This window comes from Eptatretus burgeri, chromosome 5 (genome assembly GCF_056783735.1).
Source record: "Eptatretus burgeri isolate ZD-2024b chromosome 5, Ebu_testis_v1, whole genome shotgun sequence".
Classification (NCBI taxonomy): Eukaryota; Metazoa; Chordata; class Myxini; order Myxiniformes; family Myxinidae; genus Eptatretus; species Eptatretus burgeri.
This window is the reverse complement of record NC_140965.1, coordinates 11,297,535-11,325,119: the sequence shown is the minus strand read 5'-3', so window position 1 is coordinate 11,325,119 and position 27,585 is coordinate 11,297,535. Positions and strand designations below refer to the sequence as shown.

The 27,585-nt window shown below is 45.3% G+C and overlaps 2 protein-coding genes across 4 annotated transcripts in view; one reads left to right on the top strand and one right to left on the bottom strand.

Moving 5' to 3' along the window:
• Positions 1-27,585, top strand: part of LOC147025842 (DENN domain-containing protein 5A-like) — a 93,800-nt gene that overhangs the window by 15,413 nt on the left and 50,802 nt on the right. For 2 of the 3 annotated variants that reach the window (XR_015058025.1, XM_085880717.1), the window contains exons 2-11: positions 1,886-1,995; positions 4,669-5,082; positions 5,271-5,571; positions 8,732-8,919; positions 9,390-9,947; positions 10,259-10,499; positions 12,612-12,762; positions 13,318-13,408; positions 18,555-18,674; positions 20,108-20,260. Coding sequence is in view for 2 of the 3 variants with exons in the window: in XM_085880717.1 (XP_085736843.1) it covers positions 1,886-1,995; positions 4,669-5,082; positions 5,271-5,571; positions 8,732-8,919; positions 9,390-9,947; positions 10,259-10,499; positions 12,612-12,762; positions 13,318-13,408; positions 18,555-18,674; positions 20,108-20,260 (2,327 nt within the window). In the remaining variant the exon portion in view is untranslated. The remainder of the gene's footprint in view (positions 1-1,885; positions 1,996-4,668; positions 5,083-5,270; positions 5,572-8,731; positions 8,920-9,389; positions 9,948-10,258; positions 10,500-12,611; positions 12,763-13,317; positions 13,409-18,554; positions 18,675-20,107; positions 20,261-27,585) is intronic. The other variant, XM_085880718.1, reaches the window with a different exon arrangement.
• Positions 1-27,585, bottom strand: part of LOC147025843 (importin-7-like) — a 183,479-nt gene that overhangs the window by 106,329 nt on the left and 49,565 nt on the right. The window contains exon 2 of the mRNA XM_085880721.1: positions 691-773. The gene's annotated coding sequence lies outside the window, so the exon portion shown is untranslated. The remainder of the gene's footprint in view (positions 1-690; positions 774-27,585) is intronic.

The window sequence follows — 27,585 nt, the reverse complement described above, 5'->3', positions numbered from 1 at the left end:
TTTCAAGACTCAAGAACATGCCTTTTTGACTATGGGGATTTCTACAATAGGCATCAAATGTGTTGGAGAAGAAAGCTTTGGTTTGGGTGATTCACATAATCGAGATGAAGGCAAATGTTCAGCTGATGGAAAAACCGTCATTCTGATCAAAAGTCACTTTCACGTGAAACCTTGTTTAATACGTCAGAGACATTGATTTGTTTTCATCATGACGTCATTTGTTTCATTATATGCAATATCTGCTTTTCATTCAGTTGGATTTTTTTTTAATGATGAGACGATAATTAAAGTAAATGTTGAGTTTTGAGCAAAGTATTATTTATTTATTTATTTATTTATTGTTAATTCGAGTACTGTACTTCTTCTCAAGTGTATTCGAGCATTTTTGTCTCGTTAGAATGGTCTTTAGAATTTATGACAAAGAGAAACGCCCACAAAAAATGTCCCCCTCGCTCTGCTTGGTGAAATATTTTTCAGTGCAATGTAAATTTTTGTGCCCCTTCATCTCTCCCCCCCCCCCACCCCCAACCTAAAATAATGGATCCGCACCTGCATACATCATAACATGAAGTGAACCGTGAAAAAGGGTCTTTTATAACGCGTGATTATTCTTTTTGCTGCTGTAGTCATGGTTGTGGTTGATTGTTGTTGTTTGTGTACTTCTGTGTACTTTTATCTATTTTAGCTCACCTGGAATGTAGCTCTGGGGAGCTTATGGGATGCCGCGTCGTCCGTCCGTCCATCCACCAATACTTCCAACTCCTTCTCTGAAACTACAAAAACAGTTTCGATGAAACTTCACCACAATGTTCACCACCGTGCATCCATCAAAGTTTGTTCACGGCATTTAAATTTTATTTTTTTTAATCCATCGGTATTTCCTTTCTTCTCCGTAACAAATTTTGTGGGTCATCCATGCCTACCAACGGTTCTCTGGTTATCTTATCCAGTCGCTACCAGGATGAGCGCCCAGGGGTATTACCCCGATGATTTTTTTTCTCTTCGATAACTTCGAGAAGTATTGTTGTATATAATTTTGTTTGCTCCTTTTGTGTCCTTCTAAAAAGGTTCCTGCCGTAATGGAACAATAAATGTTTCCGTTGGAATCACCACATCAAGCTCCCATTCCTGCTTTTTCTTCCTCAATCCCAGAAAGACTGGCTTTTAAACCAGGCATCTGTATGATTAAAAGGAAACTAATATTTGTTCCAAGGAAACCGATTATTAGCTTTTCGACGGTACCATTTTTGTTATTTTACAACGGCAGGAAACGCTTCTCCTTCGTGTGATGGACAGACCCATCTCCTTTTAGTAATAGCAACATCCGTTCCCTGCAGGAGTGAAAAAAGGTGTCGATATCTGGTCCCTGCGGCAGGGGGTCAGTGGTTAAACCACTTGCAATATTCTCCGTATACAGGTAGAAATCGCAAGTAGTCAGCGGGGGTGGGAGTTGAGGGGGGGAATTATTTTGTGCCCGTGACCTGACCCTGGGTGCCCCTAGCACGTCTGCAACATTTGGAGGAGATTGGCCCAGCCATTTTCAATTCTATAAGTGTCAGATGTACAGAGAATTGCTTTATACTATATACATGAAGTTTGATGCTGGTTCTGCAGCTACAGTATCAGGCAGAAGTGTTACCTTGTGTTGGTTACAAACACGTCCAGCATACTCGTCAATGGGAGAGTGGTAATGGTGTGTATATATATATATATATATATATATATATATATATATATATATATATCTATATATATATATATATATATATATATATATATATATATATATATATATATATATTTTACACACTAAAATATGTATGGAAGTGTGCCAACAAGTGTTGTTGCTTGCTATGTATTGATGAGCGGTTGTGTGGTGGTGCAGGGGAAAATTTTGAACAGACTCCTTTGCATCGAGCCTTCAAGGCAAAAGTGTTGGAGCACTACCCTGATGCAGTGGACTGGAACCCCTTTGATCGAGATGCAGTTGGCATGGTGAGGACCAGAGGGTACATATGGTGTGAATTGTAATGAGGACATGTTTTTGGCAGGAAAGGTACCTCGTGCTTTCGTGGTCTTCTGTCTGCATAGGTGAGGTTACTCACTGTAACAGGGGAAATGCCAGAGTAAGTCGTATTGTAAAACGTGCACCGAGAAGGCGGTGAGTGTTAACTTTTAAAAGACATTGTAGAGTAGGTTTGTTGTGGAAAAACCTGGTTTTGAGTGAGGTCGGGTGAGGATTTTGGCACACTAACGGGAAAGCGCATTTACACTTTTGGAGGAAACGGCACAGACTGTTTGGCCAGCGCACCACAGGACATGATGGTGAGGTTGGCTGCAGAGCCTTGGGAAGGAGGTGTAGGACTTTTTACGGGGCCGGCCCGTGGGGCGGGACGGCCCGGAAGATGACGCACTCGCAACAGTAGGCAGCCAATGATGGGAACCCGCCATGCATGAAGATATTTCCATTGTTTATGAAGGCCATGACCATGCCTAGCACTGGAGACCCAGTGCAGTGTTTGGAATTTGGAGTAGAAGTGGGAATCGGACCTTTGGAGAGGAGGCAGCATCCCTCTCCTCAACATCTTCCTCCCGCCCTGTACCGCACCAGCCTGCACAGGCTACACTGAATTCACAACCAGCTTGTGCCTTGCTTTAAGCCTCGCTTGTTTCCCATTGTTGTGCAAGTTCTGGTATTTATTTTTGGTGCCATAGTTGGGTTTGGATTTGGTCATTTATCTCCTCTGTACACAAGTCTGCATGCCTCATCATCCTTGTATCTGTCTATCAACCACTTGGTTTGTTGCGTAATATTTTTAGCATCCTCTCACCCCTGTCTCCTGTATTCTTGACGTTTTAACAAACCCCATTTTAACGATGAGAGACGTTTTCCCCCTTTTTGCCTCCAACATGCTGCGCCACCACAATCGGCCGCAAATTGGAGCGAGCCTTGGGGAATAGTGTCTGTATTGAACGCAGTATCTTAATCACCGTATCGGCCCTTCTCGGGGGTATTATACCCCCTTCTCAGATGGACCGTGTTAACAGATCATGTGACATGACAATAATGTGACTTTTGGAAATGTATCCCAGGGGAGAGCATACATGTACACGTAGGAGTTCTGAGAAAGAGTTATTTCATTAGTTTATGTTGTAGGTAGACCTTTGCCCCTTGTCTAAGGGTTTCGGTTGGGGGACATGCGTTGACGTTGGTTTGTTTATCTCGGTGTGATGTCTTCCACCCCCCCCTCTGTTCCTCTGTTACTTTCAATCTTTCTCTCAATCGGCCATCATTCTGTTCCATCAAACTCCCTCTGCCTTCCTCAATCCACCAATAACCCCCTTCACCAAACCTCAATTCAATAACCCCTCTTTCATCCCGTCGCTCTTTCTTTCAACTCCGCAGGTTTATTCATGTCCATCGGTGCATCTGTCTTCCTCACCACTCAAATCCACTCATTATTTTATTATTTACCAGGTCAACCACCCATCGCTCACCATAAACAATTGATTCTCCAGACCGGCACCAAGTTATTCTCACATTCTTCCTTCCCTGCACTTCCTCCGTTCTTCCTTCCCTGCATTTCCACATTTGTCATGCGGGACGACACTTCTCAAGGAGCGTTGTCTCAAGGAGGGGCTGGGGGCTGTTCTTGAGTTGTTGGAAAAAGCAAACCTTGCACTTGGGACCTTCAGTGGTACAAATGTAGCATTGCACCAAAGTCTCTGCGACTTGTCGTGAAGTGTTGCGAAAATATTCAGTTGTGTATAAATAATTGCAATGAAATAAGAGCTAACTTTGTAAGGTGAAATATTCAAGCTCAACTTGGAAGGAGCACCAGATTCGATGAACAGAACGTCGTTTATTGTGATAATTACGGGATGCTAAACATCACAAAGACTCGTTTATTATTCAGTTCGGAAAGAGTCTCCATGGTGTTATTCTCAGTCCATCCAGCACAGAGTTGAAAAATCACAATTTCTATCTGTTTATTAGCCGTCCTCCGTGCAGCAGGAGATGGGGTTTTGCAATCACTTCTGTCTGTCTGTCTGTCTGTCTGTGTGTGTGTCTCTGTCCAGACCGTAACTCTTTTAACATTTGAACTTTTGTCATCAAATTTTCACCCGAGCTTTATTATGAGAATCTGGAGAAGACGAATACACGGACGTTGGTGTCATGTGAGATGGACATCAGAAAACCAGACTTTGTGACATAATTGCAAGAGCATCCGCTCTGAGATTGGGAGATCTGGAGTTCAATTCCCATCCTGGCTGAGTCGTAGCAGAGAGTTTGGAAATTGTACGTGTTGCTTTCTCACTTGATGCTCAGAATTTGAGGGATAGAGCACAGACAAACACTGTGGATTGGCATCTCATTTGGTGCAGGGGTGACGAAAGTGTGAGGGTGGTGGGGAGGCAGGGCAACTACCCAGGGAGGCAGGGAGGCAGGGCAAATTGTTAGAAATGTTTGCCTTTGCTAAATTTTACTTGCACCTCAGTGTATATTTATTACATTGCAATGATCAAAAGATTTACAAATAATTATTTAAACTAATCTTGTCTGACCCCAACTCTCCAGAAACCAACCCGATAGTTTGCAGCATGCAATTGAAAGCATTAATCTGATTTCTGCCTTCCCATAACCCTGTCTTGTGCCCTCGCGTTCAGCTTTGCATGCCCAAAGGCCTTACGTTTCGAACACAAGTTGATGAGCGTTCGCCAATTTTCCATTCCTACCTTATCACCCGTGAGGACGGTTCACGCACCTACGGCTTTGCCCTCACCTTCTACGAGGAGGTCACGTCTCAGGCGGTGTGCCGAGCCATGCAGACTCTCTACGCTATGCACAACGTGGAATGTGCCGCCCCTGACATAACCTGCCAGTCTACTCTCGCGGTTGGAAACTCCAGCTCTCCAGAGGATACAATTTTTCCGGCAACCAGGGGGCTCTCCTTCACCACGGGGTTGCCTTTGGAAGATGGCGGTTGTGAATTGCCTCGATTGAATTCGTACGACTTGTCTTCCGATACGCTGTACGTGTCCAAGTGCATCTGTCTCATTGCACCGCTACCTTTCACACAGGTGGGAGAGCTCTGGCAAACTGGTGATAGAAATGTCTTATTCGATTATGCTTGTGTTTCTGCATTATGTTACAAGGCTCGATATGCGCTTTTTTGTTGTTGTTAACATGTACAATTGCTGCCATGTGAATTAAGATTTGATGGCACTGGGATGACAAAATGGTCCCCCCCCCCCCATCCCCACTGTAGGCTTTCCGAAAAGTTTTGATGCAGTTATATGGTGCTGTGACGTCACCTCAACCTCCCCCGCTACCATTGGAAAGCTATGTCTACAATCTCCTTTATGAAGTACCTCTACCTCCACCAGGACGTTCGCTCTGCTTATTGGCCGTCCTGCCACCTCCCATCCTCTGCTTGCGACCTGGACTTCGTGAACTCCCCCTCCTTGATTACCCTCTTCGTGAGCTCGTCGAACAACTGGGCCTGGAAAACTTGCTGCAGCTGTTTACCTGCTGTCTGTTGGAGATCCAGATATTGCTGTACTCAAGTGGTGCGTCAAGTCATCCTTCTGGATGGGTGTTCATTGAAAAAAATTAATGCAGTAGATTCTTGTTAAGCTATGAATGGCAGCAGAACGTATATGGACGAGGTAAGTGCACTCGCCTTTGAGCTGTCCAATCTGAGTTTGAATCTTCGCCCAGCTATAAAGCCTCACTCTGGTGTTTCACATCTGGGGCAGTGTATCAGTATTTGTCATCCATCTGAAGGACGTCAAGCCAGAGGACCTGGCACTGGTGATGTTGGTGGGCGTTAAATATCCCACAGTGTCTTTTGCAAAGAGTACACGAGTTATTGCCAGCACAAATTCAAAATTTTTGCCAGCCAGTTCATGAAAGACCTGGGCCAGAACTGTACCCCTGGCCGACCCCACAACAAGGTGAGAATAATTGTGGCTGTTGAAGAATAATTACAAGATATCATTCTTCTTTAAAATGCATCGTCACAAATATTTATATACCACACAGTATATCCATCCATCAGGATCAGACTCTGTACAAAGCGTCGGTGCTGCCGAAGCAGTCTCCTGGGCTGGGCACAATCCTGGATGGGTCACCACTCCGACACAAGATACTCGAATGGCTAAATCATCCCAGCAAGCTGGTACTCATTTTGCCGACCTCAGAAGGATGACAGGCTGAGTCAACCCCACCTGGTATTAATTCAATGGCTGAGCAGGATTTGAACTCTGGACCCGAGGATCCCAAGCCCACCACCCTTGCCATTAAGCCAACACCAGGCATATACAGTGTTTGCTAATAATTATATTAAATTATTAGCAGATACTGTATATGACTGGTGTTTTTTTTGTTTTTTTTGCTGGAATCAAATTTGATTGTATGCGTGTACCCGTGTACGCGTGCGAAAACCTCGCTCACAACCAATCGGATTACTTGATGGAGCTGAATCGCATTTCTGGGAGATATTCCCAACACATTCTGTGAGTTTAAAAATCTGAACCGTATTTATTTATTTGTTTGCCATTAAGTGTGAATTTATTATTTACACCAGTAACTGCGGAACAGGTATAGTAATACTGTGCATTTACAACATTATTTGTTCAATATGAATCGGTTCTTTCATTCACGTGTTCCAACAATTGAATTTTGATTCATTATAAGCATTTAACATCACAAGCTATGATTATAGCTCAGTGTAGGGCATCTATGTCCTAAACAGCCCCAATTATTCCCACCTTCTTGTGTGGTCGGCTGGGGAAAGTATTTGTCCCAAGTCTTTCACGAACCGGCTGGTCAGGCCTGATGTACAACTAACTGAAGGTGATTTGGACAGGCATTTGTAATTTGTTTAGGGTGCTGGAGATGACTCATCTAATCTTCATGACGGAAAACCTGGGATCTTTAACGTCCATCAATCGATGTTGGGAGACTGGACGTTTGGCTCGTCTGTCCGAGGGATGGTTCACTTTATGAAAGAACCCAGACTAGATAAGTCGAAGGTAAGTGTGCTACCTCTGTGCCCTCCTTTCAGACGGCTTGTTGCAGTGAGTACTGTTTAGAAAACTCACAAAAAACACATTATGGCAATGGACTTGATATTTGAGTTCAGCATAGTAGAGGAAAGGCTATTAGATTTCAGGAAGGCAAACCTTGAGGGTATGAGGAGAGAGTTGGGAGAAGCTCACAATCAGGACAATCAGCATCAGAAAAGTGGGAAACCTTCAAGGAACACACACACACACACACACACACACACACACACGCAGCCTTGTGGCTGCTGATTGCTTCATTGATTAGGCTATGCTGCTGATGCAGTGCCCCTATTACCAGTACACTGGTACTCATTTTGCTGACTTTGGAAGGACGACAGGCTGAGTCAACCCCACCTGGTGTCAAATCGGTTGCCGACTGGTCTCAAACTCAGGACTTTAAGATCCCAAGCCAGCCACCCTAACCACTAAGCCAATGCCAGGCTTAAGGAGCAAATGTGTGGAGTGCAGAGTAAGTACATTACAATAAGGTGTAAAACTAGAAGCAGAAAGAGGTCAGGGTGGTTGAGTAGTGAGATAAGGAATGCTATTAAGGAGAAGCAGAAGGCATACATTAGGTTTAAAATAACAAGACTGGAGTTAGATTTATATCACTATAGGAGTAAACAGGCAAGTTAAGAAACGGGCATTACAGGATGCAAGGGGTAATTTTGGAGCGTGTCACACAGGAGAAGGATCTGGGAGTGGTGATAGATATGGGTTTTTGGCTGTATTTGGAGGGGGATCATTTATAAATCAAGAGGTGGTGTTAACATTGCACAGGAATTTAGTGAGGGCCACATATAGAATATTGTGTGCAGTTTTGGTCACCACAGTTCTGGAAGGACATAGATGCCATAGAGAAGGTTCAGCACAGGGCTACTCGATTGATTCCGGGCCTAGTTAGACTTTGCTATGAGGAGCGGCTGAAGGAGACAGGGCTTTATCCACGAGAAAGAAGGCCGTTACGAGGAGATATGATAGAGATGTTTAAAATAATGAAAGGTATAGACTTAATAAATGCAGATGAATTATTCAGCAGAGTAGACAGTGATAGAACCAGGGGCCATAGCCTGAGAGTAAAGGAGACTTAAGACAGTTGTAAGGCAGGGGACTTTTACTCAGAGAGTAGTTGATGCATGAAATGGTCTCCCTGGAAAGGTAATGGCAGCAGAAGCAGTTGATAAATTTAAATTCGAATGAGATAGGTACCTGGAAGTTATGGAGATAGAGGGGTAGAGGGATGTTGGCAGGACCTTTAGGAAGCTTGAGTATGGATGGGTGATTGTGTGCATGTGTGCGGAGTGCTTTCTGTGGGGGTCTCATCAAGCGGTGGTGTGTGGTTGATGTTACATGTTTCTAACCCATGAACCACCTTCGCCCACCCCAACCCCCCCCCCCCAAGAAAAAATTGCTTCCTTCAAATTTTTCAATGGATATAATGATTGTTTTGTTTGTTTATTTATTTAATTTATTTATTCTGTTCAGGCCTTATTGGCATTTCTGAAAAGTGGATGTATTGTCATAATTTTGAATGTCTTGTGTGGGGGGGGTGTGGGGGGGGGCTTACAAGTGAATATCAAACCTGGGATAAGTTTTGTAAAAGCAGGATGTTATTGAAGACAATGTTGCAGTAGACGTGCTGTGTTGTGTTTGCTTTCAGATTACCAGCGCCTCATGATGACAGCAGAGTGCATTACTGCTCTTCTGTTTCCATTTTCTTGGCAGCATGTCTATGTTCCCATCCTACCAGCTTCTCTGCTCTATTTCCTTGATGCTCCTGTGCCGTATCTCATGGGCCTGCACGCCGACGGGCCTGGAAAGCGCTCGTGCCTCGACATTCCAAACGAGGTCGGTGTTCATCGCATAGCCAAGAGGAGACGAGTTTTAATCTCCAGTTTTGTTCCATTATTTCTTTGAGGTTCCATTTCCAGAAATGGAGGCTTCATTGAGCACTCATGACAGGCATAGAGAGCAGGAACCAAATCTCTTCATATCCACGGTGATATTTCTAGCCACAAACTTGACATAATTGAGCAATCTATGCAGGCAGATGTGGCACCATTGGTAAACCTCGAAACTTAACTTCATGATGCTTGTGGTTGCATTCTGCTCGGTTGTCCACCCCATTCGTATGACTTGTGGCATATTTAACAAGAGAACAATTTGAAACGAGCCAAAAGATTTTGGAATAGCTTATGGGTGGAATGTAATATAAATTGTCTTTATCAACTTTCCTTGCAGCAAAATGCAGTTTTTCTCAATTGGATCTTTTTGTTTTCATCTGTGAAAATTTATCAAGGCACTTGATTCTCCTGCAGGCCAATCTGTGCTTTGTCGACATGGACGAGCAATCATTGGATGTCCCTGAAGACCTTCCGCTGTTTCCGAATAAATCTGAGCTCGCAGCAGAAATCGCTGATATTCTTCGTGAGTTTGACATTCCTGTTGAGCCACAGATCACGACGTCGACGATGGGTGATAGAGGTAGAACAACTTTTTGGAACTCGAGTTTGGCGTGGCATGAAGATGAAGCAAATGGAAACGGTCTCAATCCAGTGGGACACCCGGTGTCAGAGCGGAACCGTGGAAATGGTGCAACATTGACTCGGCTGCAGAGTCTTGCGCGTCAGGCTGGGATCAGCCTCCGGGACCTTCCACCGTCCAGCTGTCATATCGGGCCATTATCGAACAAAGAACAGGAGGAAGGAATTCTTTTTGAATCGGGGGAACTGCGGGACTTGCGGATAAATGCACGCGTGCGAGAGGCGTTTGCCAACCGCTTCATGCAGATGTTCACCGATTACGAGGCCTTTGTTATTGCTCAACCAGCTGCACGTCTGGGAGGAGCACGAGAGCAGACGCACAACTTCGACAAAGTATGCTGGCCTAAATAACACAGTTAATGGTGATACTGGTGTGTGTGTGTGTGTGTGTGTGTGTGTGTGTGTGTGTGTGTGTGTGTGTGTGTGTGTGTGTGTGTGTGTGTGTGTGTGTGTGTGTGTGTGATCATGCAATGTAACGATGAGGTGTTTCAGGTTTTCCTTTTTTGTTTCTGAAGTGTGATACCCTGTCTGAATTTGAGTGATCTTTAACAGGAGATTATTCGGTGAACTTGGTTTGTTAATAATCTTTCTATGTCAATGCTTTGCTGTGTTCCATGTCAATGGCATCTCTAACCTTCCCACAGGCCTCCTTCTTGTCTGATCAGCCAGAGCCGCACCTGCCTTTTCTGTCGCGATTTCTTGAGACTCAGATGTTTGCATCGTTTGTGGATGCAAAAATTGCCTCACAAGGCAATAAGCGTGATTGCAAAGACCCCCTACTTTCCCTGTTCAATGCACGCCTGGAACGCACACGGCGGTTGCACGTACGAACGCCCACAATCCGCAATGCCACATACCACCGATGCACCAGCATCGAAGAAGCCGGTGAGCTTTGCCTCATTTTAAATTTATATTTGGATCATTAATCGGAGCACGAACCTGCAGTTTACCAGTACTTTGGCTCTGAAATTGACAAGCTGTATGTAATCTCATCCCGTTTGCGCATGTGCATAGAGGAGTGAGGTATTTTTTCTTTTTTCACCAATATGTCTGTCTGACACCGAAAAAAAGAAATTGAAAAGAATTCCAAACAGGAAACGTACTGTTTTTGGGGATGTCACAAAGGACCAAAATAACAGACACTAAGAACTCATGTAACGTGTAAAAGATGCTGCATCAACAGCGGCAAACTTCCGAAAAAAAAGTTGTTTTTTTTCTACAGTCTTTAAAACCGTTATCATGGAGCCCAGTCATATTCCATATGTAGGGATGGCATGGGAAAAATGGCCCCATCAAATTTGTCCAAAATGATGTGCTGAAAAGCTACTATAGAGTGAAGTCTTAAGCCGTTAAAAGCTGTACTTTAATTTTTGAACATTTTCAAAACGAACAAGTGGTGCCAGGCACAACAAATCCCGCCCATTTAAGGCATAAAGTTATTTTGGGGATCAAATTAAAATTTGATACATCCTTAACCTGAATGTTGATTATAAGGAATAGAACAAGGAATATTTTAGTCTTAGTTTGAAGTCAATTAAACCATTTTTGACGAAGTTATGAGCGAAAAACGATTTTGACCTTTTCGTGACCTGATCTTGACCTTTGACCTAATTGGACCTAAAAGTTAATGCGGTCGTCCAAGGTTCATTACCCACCTGTGGATACAATTTGACAGTGTTTGAGCCAGCCGTTTTTCCGTAAAGTTGTATTTTCGTAACCATGTTTTAGTTTTAATGGAAAATTTGTGATTTTGACCGATGGCCATGACCCCCAAAACTTCGGACCCTACCGATCTTCACAAATATGCATTTTTCACTCTAGGAATGGGTAGAATTATAAGTGACAAATAGAATAAGGTTCACTATAAGCTTAGTTTGAAGTAAATCAGATCCTTTTTGACGAAGTTATGAGCGAAAAACGATTTTGATCTTTTCGTGACCTTGACCTTTGATCCAATTGGACCCAAAAGTTAATGGGGTCATCGAAGGTTCATTGCCCACCTGTGGATTAAATTTGATAGTGTTTGCTAAAGCCGTTTTGCCATAAATTTGCTAACAGAGACAAACAGACAGACAAACAAACTGGACGATTACAATATCCCGCTCCCTCCCTCCGGGGGGGGGGGGGGAGGATAATAAGAATGTAAAAGATGCCAGAATACATCGCGAAAGTACCAAATCGAGAGATCGCAAAATCGCCGAATAGATCATCCACCGAATTGTTGATAAATGTCATCCAACGTAGCACAATAATGGCTGAAGCAATGACAAGGATTTCAACAGAAGGAACCAACATTGTCTCTTGGGTACTACACAAGGACCACAACATCCCAAAAAAATGTTAATTGGATTTTTATTTCAATTGAATTGTATACTTGAATACTGCAGAACACAAATCGCCTTCTTGGTACTTTAAAAACAAAAAACCTTCCGTTTAACAGTAGTTGGAACACTATTTACGTTGCCTAATGCACTGAGGGCAAAGTAAATGTGAGATCACTGAGATTCAGCATTCAGCCAAATATGGTGGAACCTAGTGCTGTTTGCTAAGTGCAAAACACAAAGCAACAGTTAAAAAGACCTTCCCATGTCCTTTTCCTTCATACTGCATCGGGTAAGGTGTTCTATGAACTCTCTTATTCATAATTTAATGACAGGCCTAGACCACAGTGGAACATATCTGTGCAGTGTCATTGTAGAGTTAGTAACACACTTTGAATTTGTTTTTAAAAAAAACAAATGATATAGCATTCGGATTGCTCAACCTTTCCTCTGCAACCTGATCAGCTACTCTGCAAGTTGTTGGAAAATGTTGCTCTTGTTCGATTTCCAACAATATTATCCAGCTATCCAGCTCAGCATCTTTCAACCACAAAGCTTGCATGGAGGAGCTACCTGTGCAAAGTTTCCACGACTCACTGCTTTGGTGTCTTTTCTGAGCATGAAGGGAGATGATAGTGATGCTGTAAGCGCTCTCATCATTTAATGCTGTGTGCAGAGGAACCCATCCTGCAAAGGCTGAACAAAGTGGACCACACGGCCGTGCATCCACACCTGCTGAACATGCGCATCGGCCAGGGAAAGTACGCCCCAGGGTTCTTCCCTCGACTGCAGAGAGACGTGCTTGCTGCACCACCATCTTTAGGAAGGTGTGTTTGGGAAGCAGGATGACATTTTCACCCTCTCAGAACCACTTGCACCAAGTTTACCACCAAGTGTGTAATGTTGCCGTCTGCAGGTCACATCAGGAAAGGAAAGCACACCTCTGAAGGTCATTTGAGTGCTTGCTTGGTTTTAATTTTTAATGATAATCCAATAGTGACATGGTAATTCCCCTGAGAAAATCTTGGTTTCTTGAAGTTGGAATACACATCCTTAATTTGACTCCTTTCAGTTTGATTTAAACTCATCATGCATGTGATGTCACTGTCCTCACCATAATGCCATCATATCCAGAATAAGTAAAACTATTCTGATGTAACTATTGCAACAATGTCCTTCTGTTTGGAAATATTTTCCTTCCCCCCCCCCCCATTTTCTTTTGGTAAAAGTAGAACATTCTTACCTTGTTAGGTGTTTTATTATTGATTTCTTGTCCCACGTATTTGATGAGGCAACCAGTTTATTGCTTTGTCACGAGTAATTCGTGCGTGAGATTTGTCCATAGAGTATTCTTGATTCTTGGAAATGTTTGGTGGAAACAGGTGGGGGAAACAAAATCCCATAACTATGTGGCGAAAGCAAGACAGGTGGCATCCAGGAGGATCAACTCCACCAGACAACGACCATACGGAGGTAATCCTTCTGAGCCGTAGTCGGTGGAGAGCAATTTTTTGTTGATGAATGAATGGTTTATGTTCCAGCAGGTAAACGGAAGTCAATTTAGATTTTTGCTTTTATACATAATAAAGGAACTTCAATGCAGGAGGAGACCATTATGCCCATCAAGGTTGCACTATGGTTGTTTGTCCATGCTCTATCCTTTTAAAAATGCTGAGTGGCAAGCAAGGGAGCAGCGCTTACAATTTTAAAAATCTTTGCTATGACTTGGCCAGGGTCCGACACATCGACCTCTCAGACTCAGAGTGGAAGATCCATCACACCACCATGTCTGGTGATATTTTCATTGGAAACGAAAACTTTTGCAAGTTTATTGCTGAGACTGTAGCTTATTGTCAGGTCATGTCAGCTGAGATCTGTGACTTGCTTACAGGTACCATGTAAACCTGTACTAACCTGTTTCATGGTCGGGTTGTCGGTGACTAAACCGTATCCCCCACCAGGTTTCCTGGTGAGAAGGGTGTTTGGATATGGACACCCAGCAGGATTAAAAACAAAACCTGTCATAGGCCGGAGGAGCTCCTTGTGAGCCAACGGCTATCCATATCTAGTGCCGAACTTTCTGCGGATGTCCTCCTGCAGTTGGGTAACTTTTTTTAGAAGGTTAGTGGCAGGATTTGCACTCCAGCCACTGTAAAACCCTTCATTCTGCAAAACTTACAAACACAAGAAAACTGATGTGCGAGGAATATTTGAGGGGGTAGAGTATCACCTGTGGTCAAGTGATTCTCATCCTGCTTACAGGGGAATTTGCACATTGTATTCCTCCAAGCCCATCCCTCAGTGTATTGCAGTTATAGTGGAGGGTTGTGGGCTCTTGACGGAGGAGTCTGATGTGAAGGCCCGCTGGGCTGGTTACTATGAGCGGCTGTTCCAGGCTGACCCACCAGCTGTTGAGTTGGATGTCAGGGGTGTTACTATCTCTGTTGCTGACCCTTCAATCAACTGTGATCCACCTTCGTTTGTGGAAACACAGGCTGCGGTGAACTGGTTGAAATGGGGGTAAAGCTCCTGGGATGTGTGGCATCCACGCTGAACCTCTCGAGGCTGGTGGAAATGCTGCACTCATGTCATTGCATGCAGTTCTGTACTCTGCCTGGAACAAAGGCATAATTCCAACTGACTGGAAGGGGGGGACTTGTTGCCTGTCCCTCTCTGGAAAGGGAAGGGTGATCACCAGAACTGCAACAACAACCGAGGGGTGACGCTGCTCTCAGTGCCGGGCAAGGTCTTTGCTCGGATAATTCTTGACAGGGTTCACCACCACCTACTTGAGCACCAGCGTCCAGAGCAGTCAGGATTTACACCAAAGAGGTCGATTGACCGTATCCTTGTCCTTCGGGTCCTCACCGAACGCAGACGAGTATTTCGGCAGGGGCTGCTTGCAGATTATGTTGATCTCTGTAAAGTGTTCGATTCAGTGAATCGGGATGCCCTTTGGAGGATTCTTGGTTTTCGTGGAGTGCCACCAAAACTGATCAATCTGATGTCTAAATTATACTCTGGTACTGAGAGTGCTGTGAGAGGTGGTGATACCATCTCAGACTTATTATCCCGCCCCCCCCCACCCCCGGAGGGAGGGGGCGGGATATTGTAATCGTCCGGTTTGTTTGTCTGTTTGTTTGTCTGTCTGTTCGCAACTTTACGGCAAAACGGCTTTAGCAAACACTATCAAATTTAATCCACAGGTGGGCAATGAACCTTGGACGACCCCATTAACTTTTGGGTCCAATTGGGTCAAGGTCCAGGTCAAGGTCACGAAAAGATCAAAATCGTTTTCCGCTCATAACTTCGTCAAAAATGATCTGATTTACTTCAAACTAAGCTTATAGTGAACCTTATTCTATTTGTCACTTATAATCCTACCCATTCCTTTCGTGAAAAATGCATATTTGTGAAGATCGGTAGGGTCCGAAGTTTTGGGGGTCATGGTCATCGGTGAAAATGACAAATTTTCCATTATAAATCAAAAAATGTTAGGAATATGCTTGTTTACTATGGAAGACATATATCAAGTCCTTTATTGGCTTTCATTTGACACCATGACCTTTGACTTTACGTGGCCTTGAAAGGTCAAAATCATTTTACGGTCATAACTTTGTCAAAAATGGTTTAATTGACTTCAAACTAAGACTAAATGTTCTTTGTTCTATTCCTTATAATCAACATTCAGGTTAAGGATGTATCAAATTTAAATTTGATCCCCAAAATACTTTATGCCTTAAATGGGCAGGATTTTTTGTGCCTGGCACCACTTGTTTCCAGTTGTTACTGGAGTTGTCAGGGGTGTGTCCTGGCTCCCACACTTTTCAACGCTTGTGTGGACTGGATTCTGGGGAGCATGTCAGAGAGATCAAGTTGCGGTGCATCATTTGGGAAGGTGAAGATCTCTGACCTTGATTTCACAGATGATGCAGTCATCTTTGCGGAGACTCTGGATATTCTTTTGGGGACCCTCGAGGTGTTGAATGAGTTGGAGCCAGAGCCGCTAGGATACGGGTTTCTTGGGTCAAAACTAAGATCCAGGCTTTCAATGACATCTTGGATGCTGCTGTTCTGTCTGTACCTGTTTGTGGCGAGGATGTTGAGGTCACGGAGAGATTCACTTACCTTGGTGGTGATATTCATGTCTCCACTGGCTATGAGCCAGAGGTGAATAGACATCTGGGTCAGGCCTGGGGAGTCATGGATTCACTGGATCATGGGGTGTGGCGCTGGCGGTACCTGTGCGGGTGGACGAAAGTCCGAGTCTTCAGATCCTTGGTGCATCTGGTCTTGCTCTATGGATGTAAGACTTGGACTCTGATCAGGGATCTGAGACTGAGACTTGACTCCTTCAGTACCAGGTCTCTGGAGAATCCTTGGCTAACGCTGGTCAGACTTTGTGTCCAATGAGCGGTTGTTGAGAGAGACTCGTATGAGATTTATTACCTGCATAGTCCATGAGCGTCACATGCGGCTGTATGGACATGTGGCTCGTTTTCCTGATGCTGACCCTGCTCACCAGATTCTCTCAGCGAGGGAGCCTCGTGAGTGGAGGAGGCCAATGGGCCAACCACGTGCCTCGTGGTTGCAGCAGGTTAATCAGAATCTCAAGGTGATTGGGATGGGTCAGTCATCTGCCTGGGGGATGGCCAGACGGAGGCTCCTGGAGTACCGGCAGAAAGTGGACACAGCAACACGCTGCTCCGGCGCATACTCCCATCCCTGACCTGACCTGACCTGTAGCTTAAATGTGTGCCATTTTTGGCACTCCATCATTTGATGTTGAATTTTGATATTTTGCATCATAATGTATTTCTTGTTGATCTCTTTTTAGTAAAAGAGAAATACTAATGATATACACTGATGAGCCAAAACATTTTGACCACCTGCCTAATGTGCTGTTGGTCCTCCGTGTGCTGCCAAAACAGCACCTACCTGCTGAGGTATGGACTCTACAAGACCCCTGAAGGTGTCCTGTGGTATCTGGCACCAAAACATTAGCAGCAGATCTTTAAAGTCCTGTTTGCGAGGTGGAGCCGCCGTGGATCGGACTTGTCGGTCCAGCACATCCCACAGATGCTTAATCGGATTGAGATCTGGAGAATTTGGAGGCCAGCGCAACACTGTGAACACTTCATCATGTTCCACAAATCATCCCCGAACAATTGGTGCAGTGTGGCAGGGCGCATTATCCTGCTGAAAGAGGCCACTGCCATCAGGGAATACCATTGCCATGAAGGGGTGCACCTGGTCTGCAACGATGTTTAGGTAGGTGACGTGTCAAATTGACGTCCACATGAATGGCCGGGCCCAGGGTTTCCCAGCAGAACATTGCCCAGAGCATCACACTCCCTCTGTCGACTTGTCGTCTTCCCACAGTGCATCCTGGTGCCATCACTTCCCCAGGTAAATGGCGTACACTTTCACGTACACGGCCATCCACGTGAGCTAAAAGTAAACGGGACTCATCGAACCAGGCGACTTTCCTCCACTGCTCCAAGGTCCAGTTCCGATGCTCACGTGCCCATTGTAGGCACTTTCGATGGTGGACAGGGGTCATCATGGGCACTCTGACCGGTCTGCGGCTACACAGCCCGATGCAGAGCAGGGTGCGATGCACAGTGGATTGTGACACATTCCTCCCGTGACGACCATTAAAATTTTCTGTGACTTGTGCCACAGTAGACCTGTCGGTTCGGACCAGACGGGATAGCCTTCGTTGCCCTCGCGCATCGATGAGCCCTTGGCACCCAACACCCTATCGCCGGTTTGTGGTTTGTCCCTTCTCGGACCACTGTCTGTAGGTACTCACCACTGCTGACCGGGAGCACCCCACAAGCCTTGCCGTTTCAGAGATGCTCTGACCTAGTCATCTGGCCATAACAATTTGGCCCTTGTAAAAGTCGCTCAGGTCTTTACTCCTGCTCATTTCTCCTGCATCCAACACATCAACTTCAAGAACTGACTGTTCACTTATTGCCGAATATATCCCACCCCTTGACAGGTGCCATTGTAACAAGATAATCAATGTTATTCACTTCACCTGTGTTTTGGCTCATCAGTGTATGTATGTATATACATATATATATATATATATATATATATATATATATATATATATATATATATATAGTGTATTTTATGTGTGTGTATACTGTATATGTATATATAAAAACTATGGAGGGGCAACGGCATACTTCAGAGGTTGCATACTCACCTCTGGGTCTACTTGTTTGATTGTTTCTGGGCCCGATTATAAACTCTCATTCTGATCCTTTCCAGGTCAGGTGATTCATTATCGAGTGCATAGTCCTTTGGAGGAGATGTTGAGTCAACTTTGCATCTACTGGCATATTCCCCATGATACCTGTCAAAAAAGTCATTGTGTGCTGATACTTCAATAAATTGTAAATTACTGATCGAATCTGAGGGGGTGGGGTGGGACACTGCATTAATGGTGCTGGGCCCCTGTAAATGACGTAGCAAGGGTCTGCATAAAGAGAGGAAGCCGGATGTGGTAAAGAAGGTGTAAGTAGTACAAAATGAGACTGGGTCAACGACTACAGCTTTCTTGATGAGCATCCTCTTCTCTTCCTGGTGTTGTGCATTCGTATAGGCAACAAGGGGCCTCAATAAAGGTCTTCGACAGCCCAAGCTCTCTGACCTGTCACCGTCTGTATTTGCTCAGACAAATTGGAAGTTTGTTGAGGGTCTGCTCAAGGAATGTCGCTTCAAGGTAGAGAGAAGTCTTTCATCTACAATGCTTTTGGCTCGTTTGTCGTTTCATTGTTTTAGTCTCCCTTTACCACATTGTTGTCCTGCATGTGTTCTGCCTGTGTCCCTTGTCCACCTTCTTGGTGATTTCTCTCTGATTCATCGTTGGTGTTCTTGTCCTCTCACCATATATTAATTGTGTTGCTCTTCCACAAGCCTTGATCTCTGTTTGAAATAAATAAATAAATAAATAAATAAAGTGTATACTTGTGCCATGATATGAAGAGCAGGGGTCAAGACATAAACGTGTAAATTTGTAAAAGTGGGTCTTCATTCTTAATAATATATTTAAATTTTGTTTTGTTTTTAGCAGTTGATGCTTAAATTATTTGAAGCAACAAAGATTGTGATTTATCACCTGTAGACCCTGATGAAGCTGTGTTTGCAAGGTCTTTTTCATCTTCAGATTCAATTTATTGTGTTGAAAATGTGAAAAGTGATGAAAGCGTGTGTGTGTGTGTGTGTGTGTGTGTGTGTGTGTGTGTGTGTGTGTGTGTGTGTGTGTGTGTGTGTGTGTGTGTGTGTGTGTGTGTGTGTGTGTGTGTGTGTGTGTGTGTGTGTGTGTGTGTGTGTGTGTGTGTATATATGTATGTATATATATATATGTATGTATATATATATATATATATATATATATATATATATATATATATATATATATATATATATATATATATATATATATATATATATATATTAGCTTTGTGAAAGGGTTTAAAAATCTCATGACAAGAATATCAGATCAACCATTGTTTTTTTTTTTTGTTTGTTTAAAAAAAAAAAAATTAAGCAACCATCAGGCAAAACTTATTGATTTTGAAATTAGACATGGAAAAAGAACCGCAGGAAGGTCGAGACAAAGGAATTATTTATTTATTCCTGATACGTGAAACACCCTGCAACCCATGCCAACAGAAAAGAATGAATTTGGAATGCTGGCTGCATTTCCCAACCAATCGTCATGCAACTTTGTCCAGGAGTAGTCACTCTTATGTTGACAGTTTTGTGTCAATCGGTTGTGAAGAAAACAAATCTAAAAGTGAATAAAAGTGAGGGTGGAAGAGAAAAAGAAATTTGGACCTCTGCCGACGTTTCACAACCTGGTCAAGGATGGTTGTGAACGCCGATGACTCGTTTGATATAAAATCTTGACTCGAAGAAGAGCTCGGTGACAGAGGGTACAAGGTAATGCATTAACAGTGGGACAACACGTATGCAATAAGGGTATAAACAAACGGGAAGAGGTGAGATAAGAGGGAAGAAAATGGCAACTTGCAAATAGTTTGGGTGAAGTAGGGGGTGTGAGTAGGTAAAAGATGACTGGTCAGGATGGAGGATGACCTGGGGACATTCTGGGGAATTTAATATTGAGGCCCTGTTCCCACTGATGTTCAGACAAAACGCATGCTTGTGGAAAAAATGGGCCAGGAAGCTGTGGATTTGGGCCATGGTGAGGTGACACTGACTGGAGTGGAAGAAAGCACCCTCATTGCGAGCCTCTGTGACCTGCTCGAGAGAATCTGGAGTCATGGGCTGCAAGCTAAGCAGGTTCGGTAGGATTTGCTTGTATGCAATGGTGTTTGTTCATTTACAGTTAAGCCCAAAATTATTCATACCCTGTGAAAAATCTGAGAGTTTTGCATTGATCTCATACCTACAAGCTGGAGTGGTGGAACTTTCACTTCACCCAAGGACATTTAGTTGGCATGTACAAATCCACATTTATTTTGGCTCAACATTATTAGCATAACAATAGAAATGTTAAGATTTCTGTTTTTATGCCTGTCCAAAATTATTCATACCCCATACCAAGTCTCAAAATTGAGGCCAATGTCTGTGATAATGCACATGCTTTTGATATTCCGAAGATTTTTTATAATGTTATGCAATTATTCCAAGATGTGTGCATACAATCTCAATGCATTACAAATGTGGTCCATTGAATGTACAGTGAGGAATGTTATGGAACAACACTGCTTTTAGACTATAAATTAAGGGGAGCTGATGCAATCATTCTCAGGTCATGGTCAGCATGGCGAAGAAGAAAGAAGTCAGTGAGGACCTTCGGTTGTGCATTGTGCAATGATTCACGTTTGCAACCACATCCTGGAGAGAGGGGGAGGGGCTTCCCCTCAGGTCCATTCACCATTAGGTACCGTACTTCTTGATCTTTCCATGCTGAAAGAGACACAGAGATTGTACAAATTCCTTTTGATGACATAGTATTGGATTGGTGGTAAGGATGAAGGTTGCTTCCAACATACTGCAAAAAGATCCAATACTATGTCATCAAAAGGAATTTGTACGATCTCTGAGTCTCTTTCAGCATGGAAAGATCAAGAAGTACGGTACCTAATGGTGAATGGACCTTGGGGGAGGCCTCTCCCCCCTCTCTGCAGGATGTGGCTGCAAACGTGAATCATCGGCGAACTTTGCTCCAGCCAATGGGAGCTCGAGGTGAAGATGATGAGCCGACCAATGGGTGTTCGGATTGACCGTGATGTCATTACGACTGAACCAATCAGCGTCTACCTTATTGAGACCTGCGTATAAAGCACACGCCTTCACTTCCTTCTTCACTTGCTGCGAATTTTTACCCTGAGTGATGCAGCACGAAAAGCTTCAGTCACTGTCGTGTTTATTTGTATCCATATATTTTTATACATACAGGGGGTCCTCGACTTACGACGGAGTTCCAATCCTACGACGCGTCGTCACGCGATTTTCCGCGTAAGTCGGAACACACCTTTTAGTGTGTTCTGCCCCTCATTCCTCAAACCATCTTTTAGCCTTCTCCTGAATCAACATAAGGCTCATTGGGATATGCCGTTGATGGTGGTCTTCCAGCCAAAGCACGACCGTAAAATTCGGACTAATAGCCACAACTTTTTCCCTCAACTTCGACCTCTGCGGCTATAATAACGATGCGGCTTGTTTATGGATTTTTCCGATGTTGCGGGTTTTCCCGATGACGCGTTCAGGCCAAATCAAGTTGTTGTCGTCAGTCTCCCGTCTATGTTTAGATTCACATTAGGTTTCAAAACTGGTTTTGACTCTTCGTGAATTAAAAACACACTGTAAAAGTCCTCTTCCTGCAGAAAGTCAATTAATTTTCCTGACTCATCGCAGAGAGGCTATTCTTCTTACTTGGATCGACGTCGTTATTTATCTATATGGTATTTATATTTACGTTTATTTCCTTGCATTGTTAACCAAAACTTGAAAAACGTAGAATGAGCGAGGTAAACCACAACTGAGCTAGAAAAAGTTCAATCCACACTCCAAGTGTCTTCCCTGATCACCTCAGCTGTTTGTGTGTTTCCCTGCTTTCTTCAGTGATGAGTTTGCGACCTCAGAATATATTTAGAGAGATATTGATTTGGTAAGAGTACGGTATGAAGAAACAAGACGGCCATACGAGGAATTCAAAACTCACAGAGGGGTGAACTTTCTCGCTGCAAAAAGTCAACAAAGGTTTTCAGAGGTAGGAAATGCCAATGGCCCAAACTGGAAGACGAACTTGAAGAATGGGTTAACACACAGAGAGTGGATGGTCGGGGTGTTTCTACTGTGCAGATTAGACTCAAAGCAAGATCGATCACTTTTTGTGGCTAATTTTCGGACGTTTTTGCGCTTGGTTTTTTTCTTAATTTATGAGAGATGCGTCGTAACCAGGAAACGTCGTACGTCGCGACCGTCATAACCCGAGGATTGCCTGTGTATGTGTATATATGTATATATATATATATATATATATATATATATATATATATATATATATATATATATATATATATATATATACACACACACACATATTGTTACAGCTGTGGAAATTCGCAATACACCATAAAGGACCTTAGATCAGTTATGACGATAAGTATCTGTGTAGTTAGATTTCCCCACCGTTGTTTAGAGGGATTTTCCGTGTTTCTCGGGCTGCGATCCTTTGAGTTAGCCGTGTTTCTTTTCTCTATCATTATTTTGGACCAATCATCCCCCAACAACCAAATCGCCACCACCAACATCATTCCCAAACAACTACAACTCAAACACCACCACCTCCACAACTCCACCCTGCAAACATCGCTTCACCGCCATTCTCAAACGACGCCCGCCAGCAACCAAATCACCACCACCAACACCCTTCCCAAACTACCGCAGCAAACTCTCACCACCTCCGCCTTTCTACCACACATCGTGCCATGGGCTGTGAATGCGTTCCTTTCGCCTCGAAAAGCGGATCAGGAATGCTTCACGCCCCCTTTTCTTCCATCCAATGGCTGACCATCGGGTGGCGTGGCCCCGCCTCCGAACCCGCTGTGATCCACAAATCTGCATATACACTCCTCCCTCGGCCTATATAAGCACGAGCACAACGCAGCTCGCAGCAGTCTGGAGGGTCTGGAGAGCGCGGAAAAGTGGGAGCAGTGGAGTGGCAGCAGCAGTGTCGGCGGGGCAGTCAAGTCGAGTGCAGTGTCGGTGGGGCAGTCAAGTCGGGAGACGGAGCTCGAAGCCGATGGGAAAGGCAGACGGGGAGCGCCGGAGAGAGCTCACCGACCACGCCAGGGGCATGAAGCCAGGCGCAGCTACGCTGACATCGCGGCTTGCCTGCCATCGCGCCATGAGGGCACGGGTAAGACCCTTCGGTCTCATGGACCTGGCCGCTCATCCAGGTTCTACGCGCATTAGGCCCACGGGCCCAGTCTGACTCCCTTGTCTATGAGGGGGTCTTTTCTTGCTTTTTCTTTGAATGTGTGTTGTGGCGCCGAGTCCCATGAGTAAAACCCTATAAGTGACTGTACATAATTACTTATCGACGGTCGTAGCACCTTTTGCTTTGCTTTTGTTCTGTATACGTGCATGTTAGTGTTTTGCATTCCTGACGACATATGTGGTTGTATAATAAATGTATCTCTGTGCAATAAATGTGGTTGTCGAACTGTTCCCCGTTTCGTTGCGTCCTTTCCCTTGTTTGAAAGTTCCATCTTGCATCACGGAAGGAATTGGTAGAGGGGTGTAAGCACCCAGTAAATAATCACGTCCGTCGGGGCCGGCGATAACACCGCTCGGTTATCACTGAAGCACGGAACGGACCGCTTAAGTGGTTCGTGTCCTAGGCCGGCCAGCGGCGAGGTACGATCGCCCGGTTAACTACCCGCGCAGGTACTTAGGTAGGTCGAGTTTGGTGAACAACCTTATTCTGCACGGGTGGCCAATTTGGCACGATTGTGGTGGGGTCGAAAGACCCACCCGTGACTAACTCCTGGCGGTAGTTCCAAGGAGGGTCACGACTGAATTGTCCATTCCGGTGGGCGACGCGGTCGCGATTTGAGTTATGTGGCCGATCGCATGCCGGGCGGACCGAAATTCGTAACAATATATATATATATATTGTTGTGGTTGACGAAATTCGCAAACCACCATTCAGGTCCCTTAGGTGAGATATCTCTGTAAGTATATGTGTAGTTAGGCCCAAACCCGTTGTTTAGAGGGAATAAATGTCATTCATTCGGGCTGCGACCCTTCTAGATAGCCGTTTTTCTTTTACTATCTTTATTTTGGACCAACCGCCATTACTACCACCACCAACCACGTCTCAACAGCCATCACACAACAACCACCAGCCGCAACGCCGCTTCACAACAACAACAACAGCCACGACTTTTACCGTCACATCTCGCTCTCACAACCATCGCATCACCGCCATTTCCGCGCCGCTTGTGGGCACCGATACTGGACTCGTGCAGGGCGCGCACCGAGCAGCGTGTGCAGAAACATCACAGCCTTTCCGAAGAAAACGGATCAAAAACGACTCACGCCCACTTCTGTTCCGTCCTATCGGCGAGCGTGGGGCGATTTGGCCCCGCCTCCAGGTGCGTTGGAGTAATATCGCTATATGCAAATTCATGGATTAAAAAGCATTCACGCCCACTTTTCCTCGGTCCAATGGGGAGCCAGCCAGAGGTGAAGGGTCGAAGGCGAAGGAGCGAGGCCCCGGGGGCTATAAAGGGCTGCGTTCGCTCGCCAAATGGAGCAGTTCGCAGTCGGTGGAGTTGGGAAGAAGAAGCAGTAGTAGTCAGTCAAGAGCAGTTCGGAGTCGGTGGAGTTGGGAAGAGCCAGTCAGGAGAGGAGTCGGAGAAGGCGGTTGGACGGAGCTGTGGAGAGTTGGAGAGGTGGCGGCGGCGAAGGCGGTCGAGGGGGTGCTCGTGTCAGAGTCAGGGAGCTGCGGAGGGGAGAGGCCGGCAACGCGACCGAGGTCGTGGTGGAGACGCTCGTCGCGGGACCCGAGACAGGGAGATATCCTCCTTCCCCCGAGCATCAACAACCCCCTCCTGTTTCCCCCCGCGCTGAGATAGTGCGAGAAGGGGGCCCCGTTCCCACCCCATACCAGGCAGTCCCAGCGAGGCCCGCGGAGTCGGGGCGCCACCGCCATTTTGCGGCTCATCATCAGACGGGTAGGCCCGACGCGGTCTCGGCCCCAGGCCGTCTGCCCCCTTATAGTGGAGGGTGGTCCCTTTTTCTTTTGCTTTGAGTATATGTGTTGTCGGCGCCGTCTGTGAAGTAAAACTGTATAAGTGTTGCCGTGTGCTCGGTAGTCGGTCAGCTCTGCATTGTCTTTTGCTTTTACATTTGCTTTTTGTGCATTATTGTGTGTTTCTTCTTCTTCTTTTACATATATGTGTGCTTTCCGTTCATCGCGAAATAAATGTGCTTTATGTTGAACTGTTTTCCCGTTTCGCTTCGTCTTTTCCTTTATTGAATCTCCATCTTACTTCACGTAAAGGGTTGGTCGTGGGCTAAAACGCCCGATAATTAATCGAACCGTCGAGGCCGACGATAACACCGCTCGGTTATCCCGATAGTACGGAACGGGTCGCTTAAAGTGGCCCGTGTCCGAAGTCGATTTGTTAGGGTTAGGGTTAGGGTTAGTCCTAACCTAACCGTCAAGGTCGACAATAACTCCGCTCGGTTATCTCTGCAGCACGGAACGAACCGCTTAAGCGGTTCGTGTCCGAAGTCGACCTGCGGCGAGGTGCGATCGCCCGGTCTACCCTCCGTGTGGGTACTTAGGTAGTTCGAAATTGGCGAGCAACCCTATCCCACGCGGGGGCCGATTGGCACGATCGTGGTGAGGCCGAAAGGTCCACCCGTGACTAGTTCCCGGCGTTAGTCCGAGAGGGTCACGACGGGATTGTCCGTCCGGTGGGCGACGTGCCGCGATTCGAGTTACGTGGCCGTTCGCACGCCGGCGGGCGCGAATCCGCAACAATATATATATATATATATATATATATATATATATATATATATATATATATATATATATATATATATATATATATATATATATATATATATATATATATATATATATATATATATATATATATATATATATGTATATTTTTACGGTTGTGGAAATTCGCATTACACCATAAAGAGTCCTCAGAGGAGATATATCGGTAAGTTCATATGTAGTTAGCCCAAACCCGTTGTATAGACGGAATATGTGTGATTCATCCGGGCTGCGACACTTTGAGTTAGCCATTTGTCTTTCTCTATTGTTATTTTCGACCATTAAGCTGCCAACAACTCAAACACCACCCCAACAACCAAATCGCCACCATCAACAACGCCCCTGAACAACTCTACCAAACCGCCATTACCTTCTCCTCCACAACCCAACCCCACAATCATCGCCTCACCCGCCATTCTCTAACGACGCTTAACAACGCCCCCGAACAACTCCACCACCTTCGCCTTTCTCCTTCACAACTACCAACCGCACCACCTGTGAACACTGAATGTCGGGCTGTCTAGGGCCCGTTCGGCGATTTGGTGCCAAACGCATCGAGCTGCAAGCGCGAATGGTGGCCTTTCCGAGAGAGGAATTCGGATCAAGAAGGCTTCACGCCCCCTTTTTGCCCGACCAATGGCTGAACAGAGGGTGGCGTGGCCCCGCCTCCAATCGCGTTTTGATCCGAATATTTGCATATAGGCTCCTCCTGAGGCGTATAAAGATGCGAGTATAAGGCAACTCAGGTGTTGAGTTGGGTTTTGAGATCAGTTGAGTTGGGTTTTCAGTTCAGTGCGGAGTTGAGTTGAGTTCGCGCGGTCAAGTGAAGACTGCGGTCGGCAACGAGGTTGCGGTGTGGGGGTCGCTCGTCTCATCGCGGGGTCCAAGCCAGCCAGCCATTCCCCTCTCCCTGAGCATCAGCAATTTCCCCCACCCCCCAACTGCGCTGAGATAGTGCCGGGGGGCCCCGTTCTTCCCCCACCCTAAACGTGGTGCCAACAAAACAGCTCGTGCGGCGCAACGCCGGAGAGGGCTCGCCGACCACGCCAGGGACACGGAGTCGGGGCGCAGCTGCGCGAACATTGTGGCTTGCCCGCCATCGCGTCACGAGGAGGCGGGTAAGACCTTCCCAGTCTCGTGGACCTGGCCGATCCTCCAGGATCCACGTACATTTGGTCTACGGACCTGTCTGCCTCCTTGCCTGTGAGGGTGGCTTTCTTTTCTTTCGGGTTGAATGCATGCTGTGGCGCCGTGTCCAACAAGTAGAACTGTTTAAGTGTTGTAAATAATTGCCCCCTTTTATTCGGTGTTAACTCTTTCCTTGCATTTGCTTTTGTTGCATGATTGTATGACTGTAAAATACGTGCTTCCATGTGTGTAAATAAATGTGCATTGCTTGTTGAACTGTTTCCCGCTTTGCTTCGTCTCCTTCCTTTTATTGAATCTCCATCTTGCATCACGTAAGGGATTGATAGTGGGTTTAAAACGCCCGGTAAATAATCCTAACCGTCGAGGTCGACAATAACTCCGCTCGGTTATCTCTGCAGCACGGAACGAACCGCTTAAGCGGTTC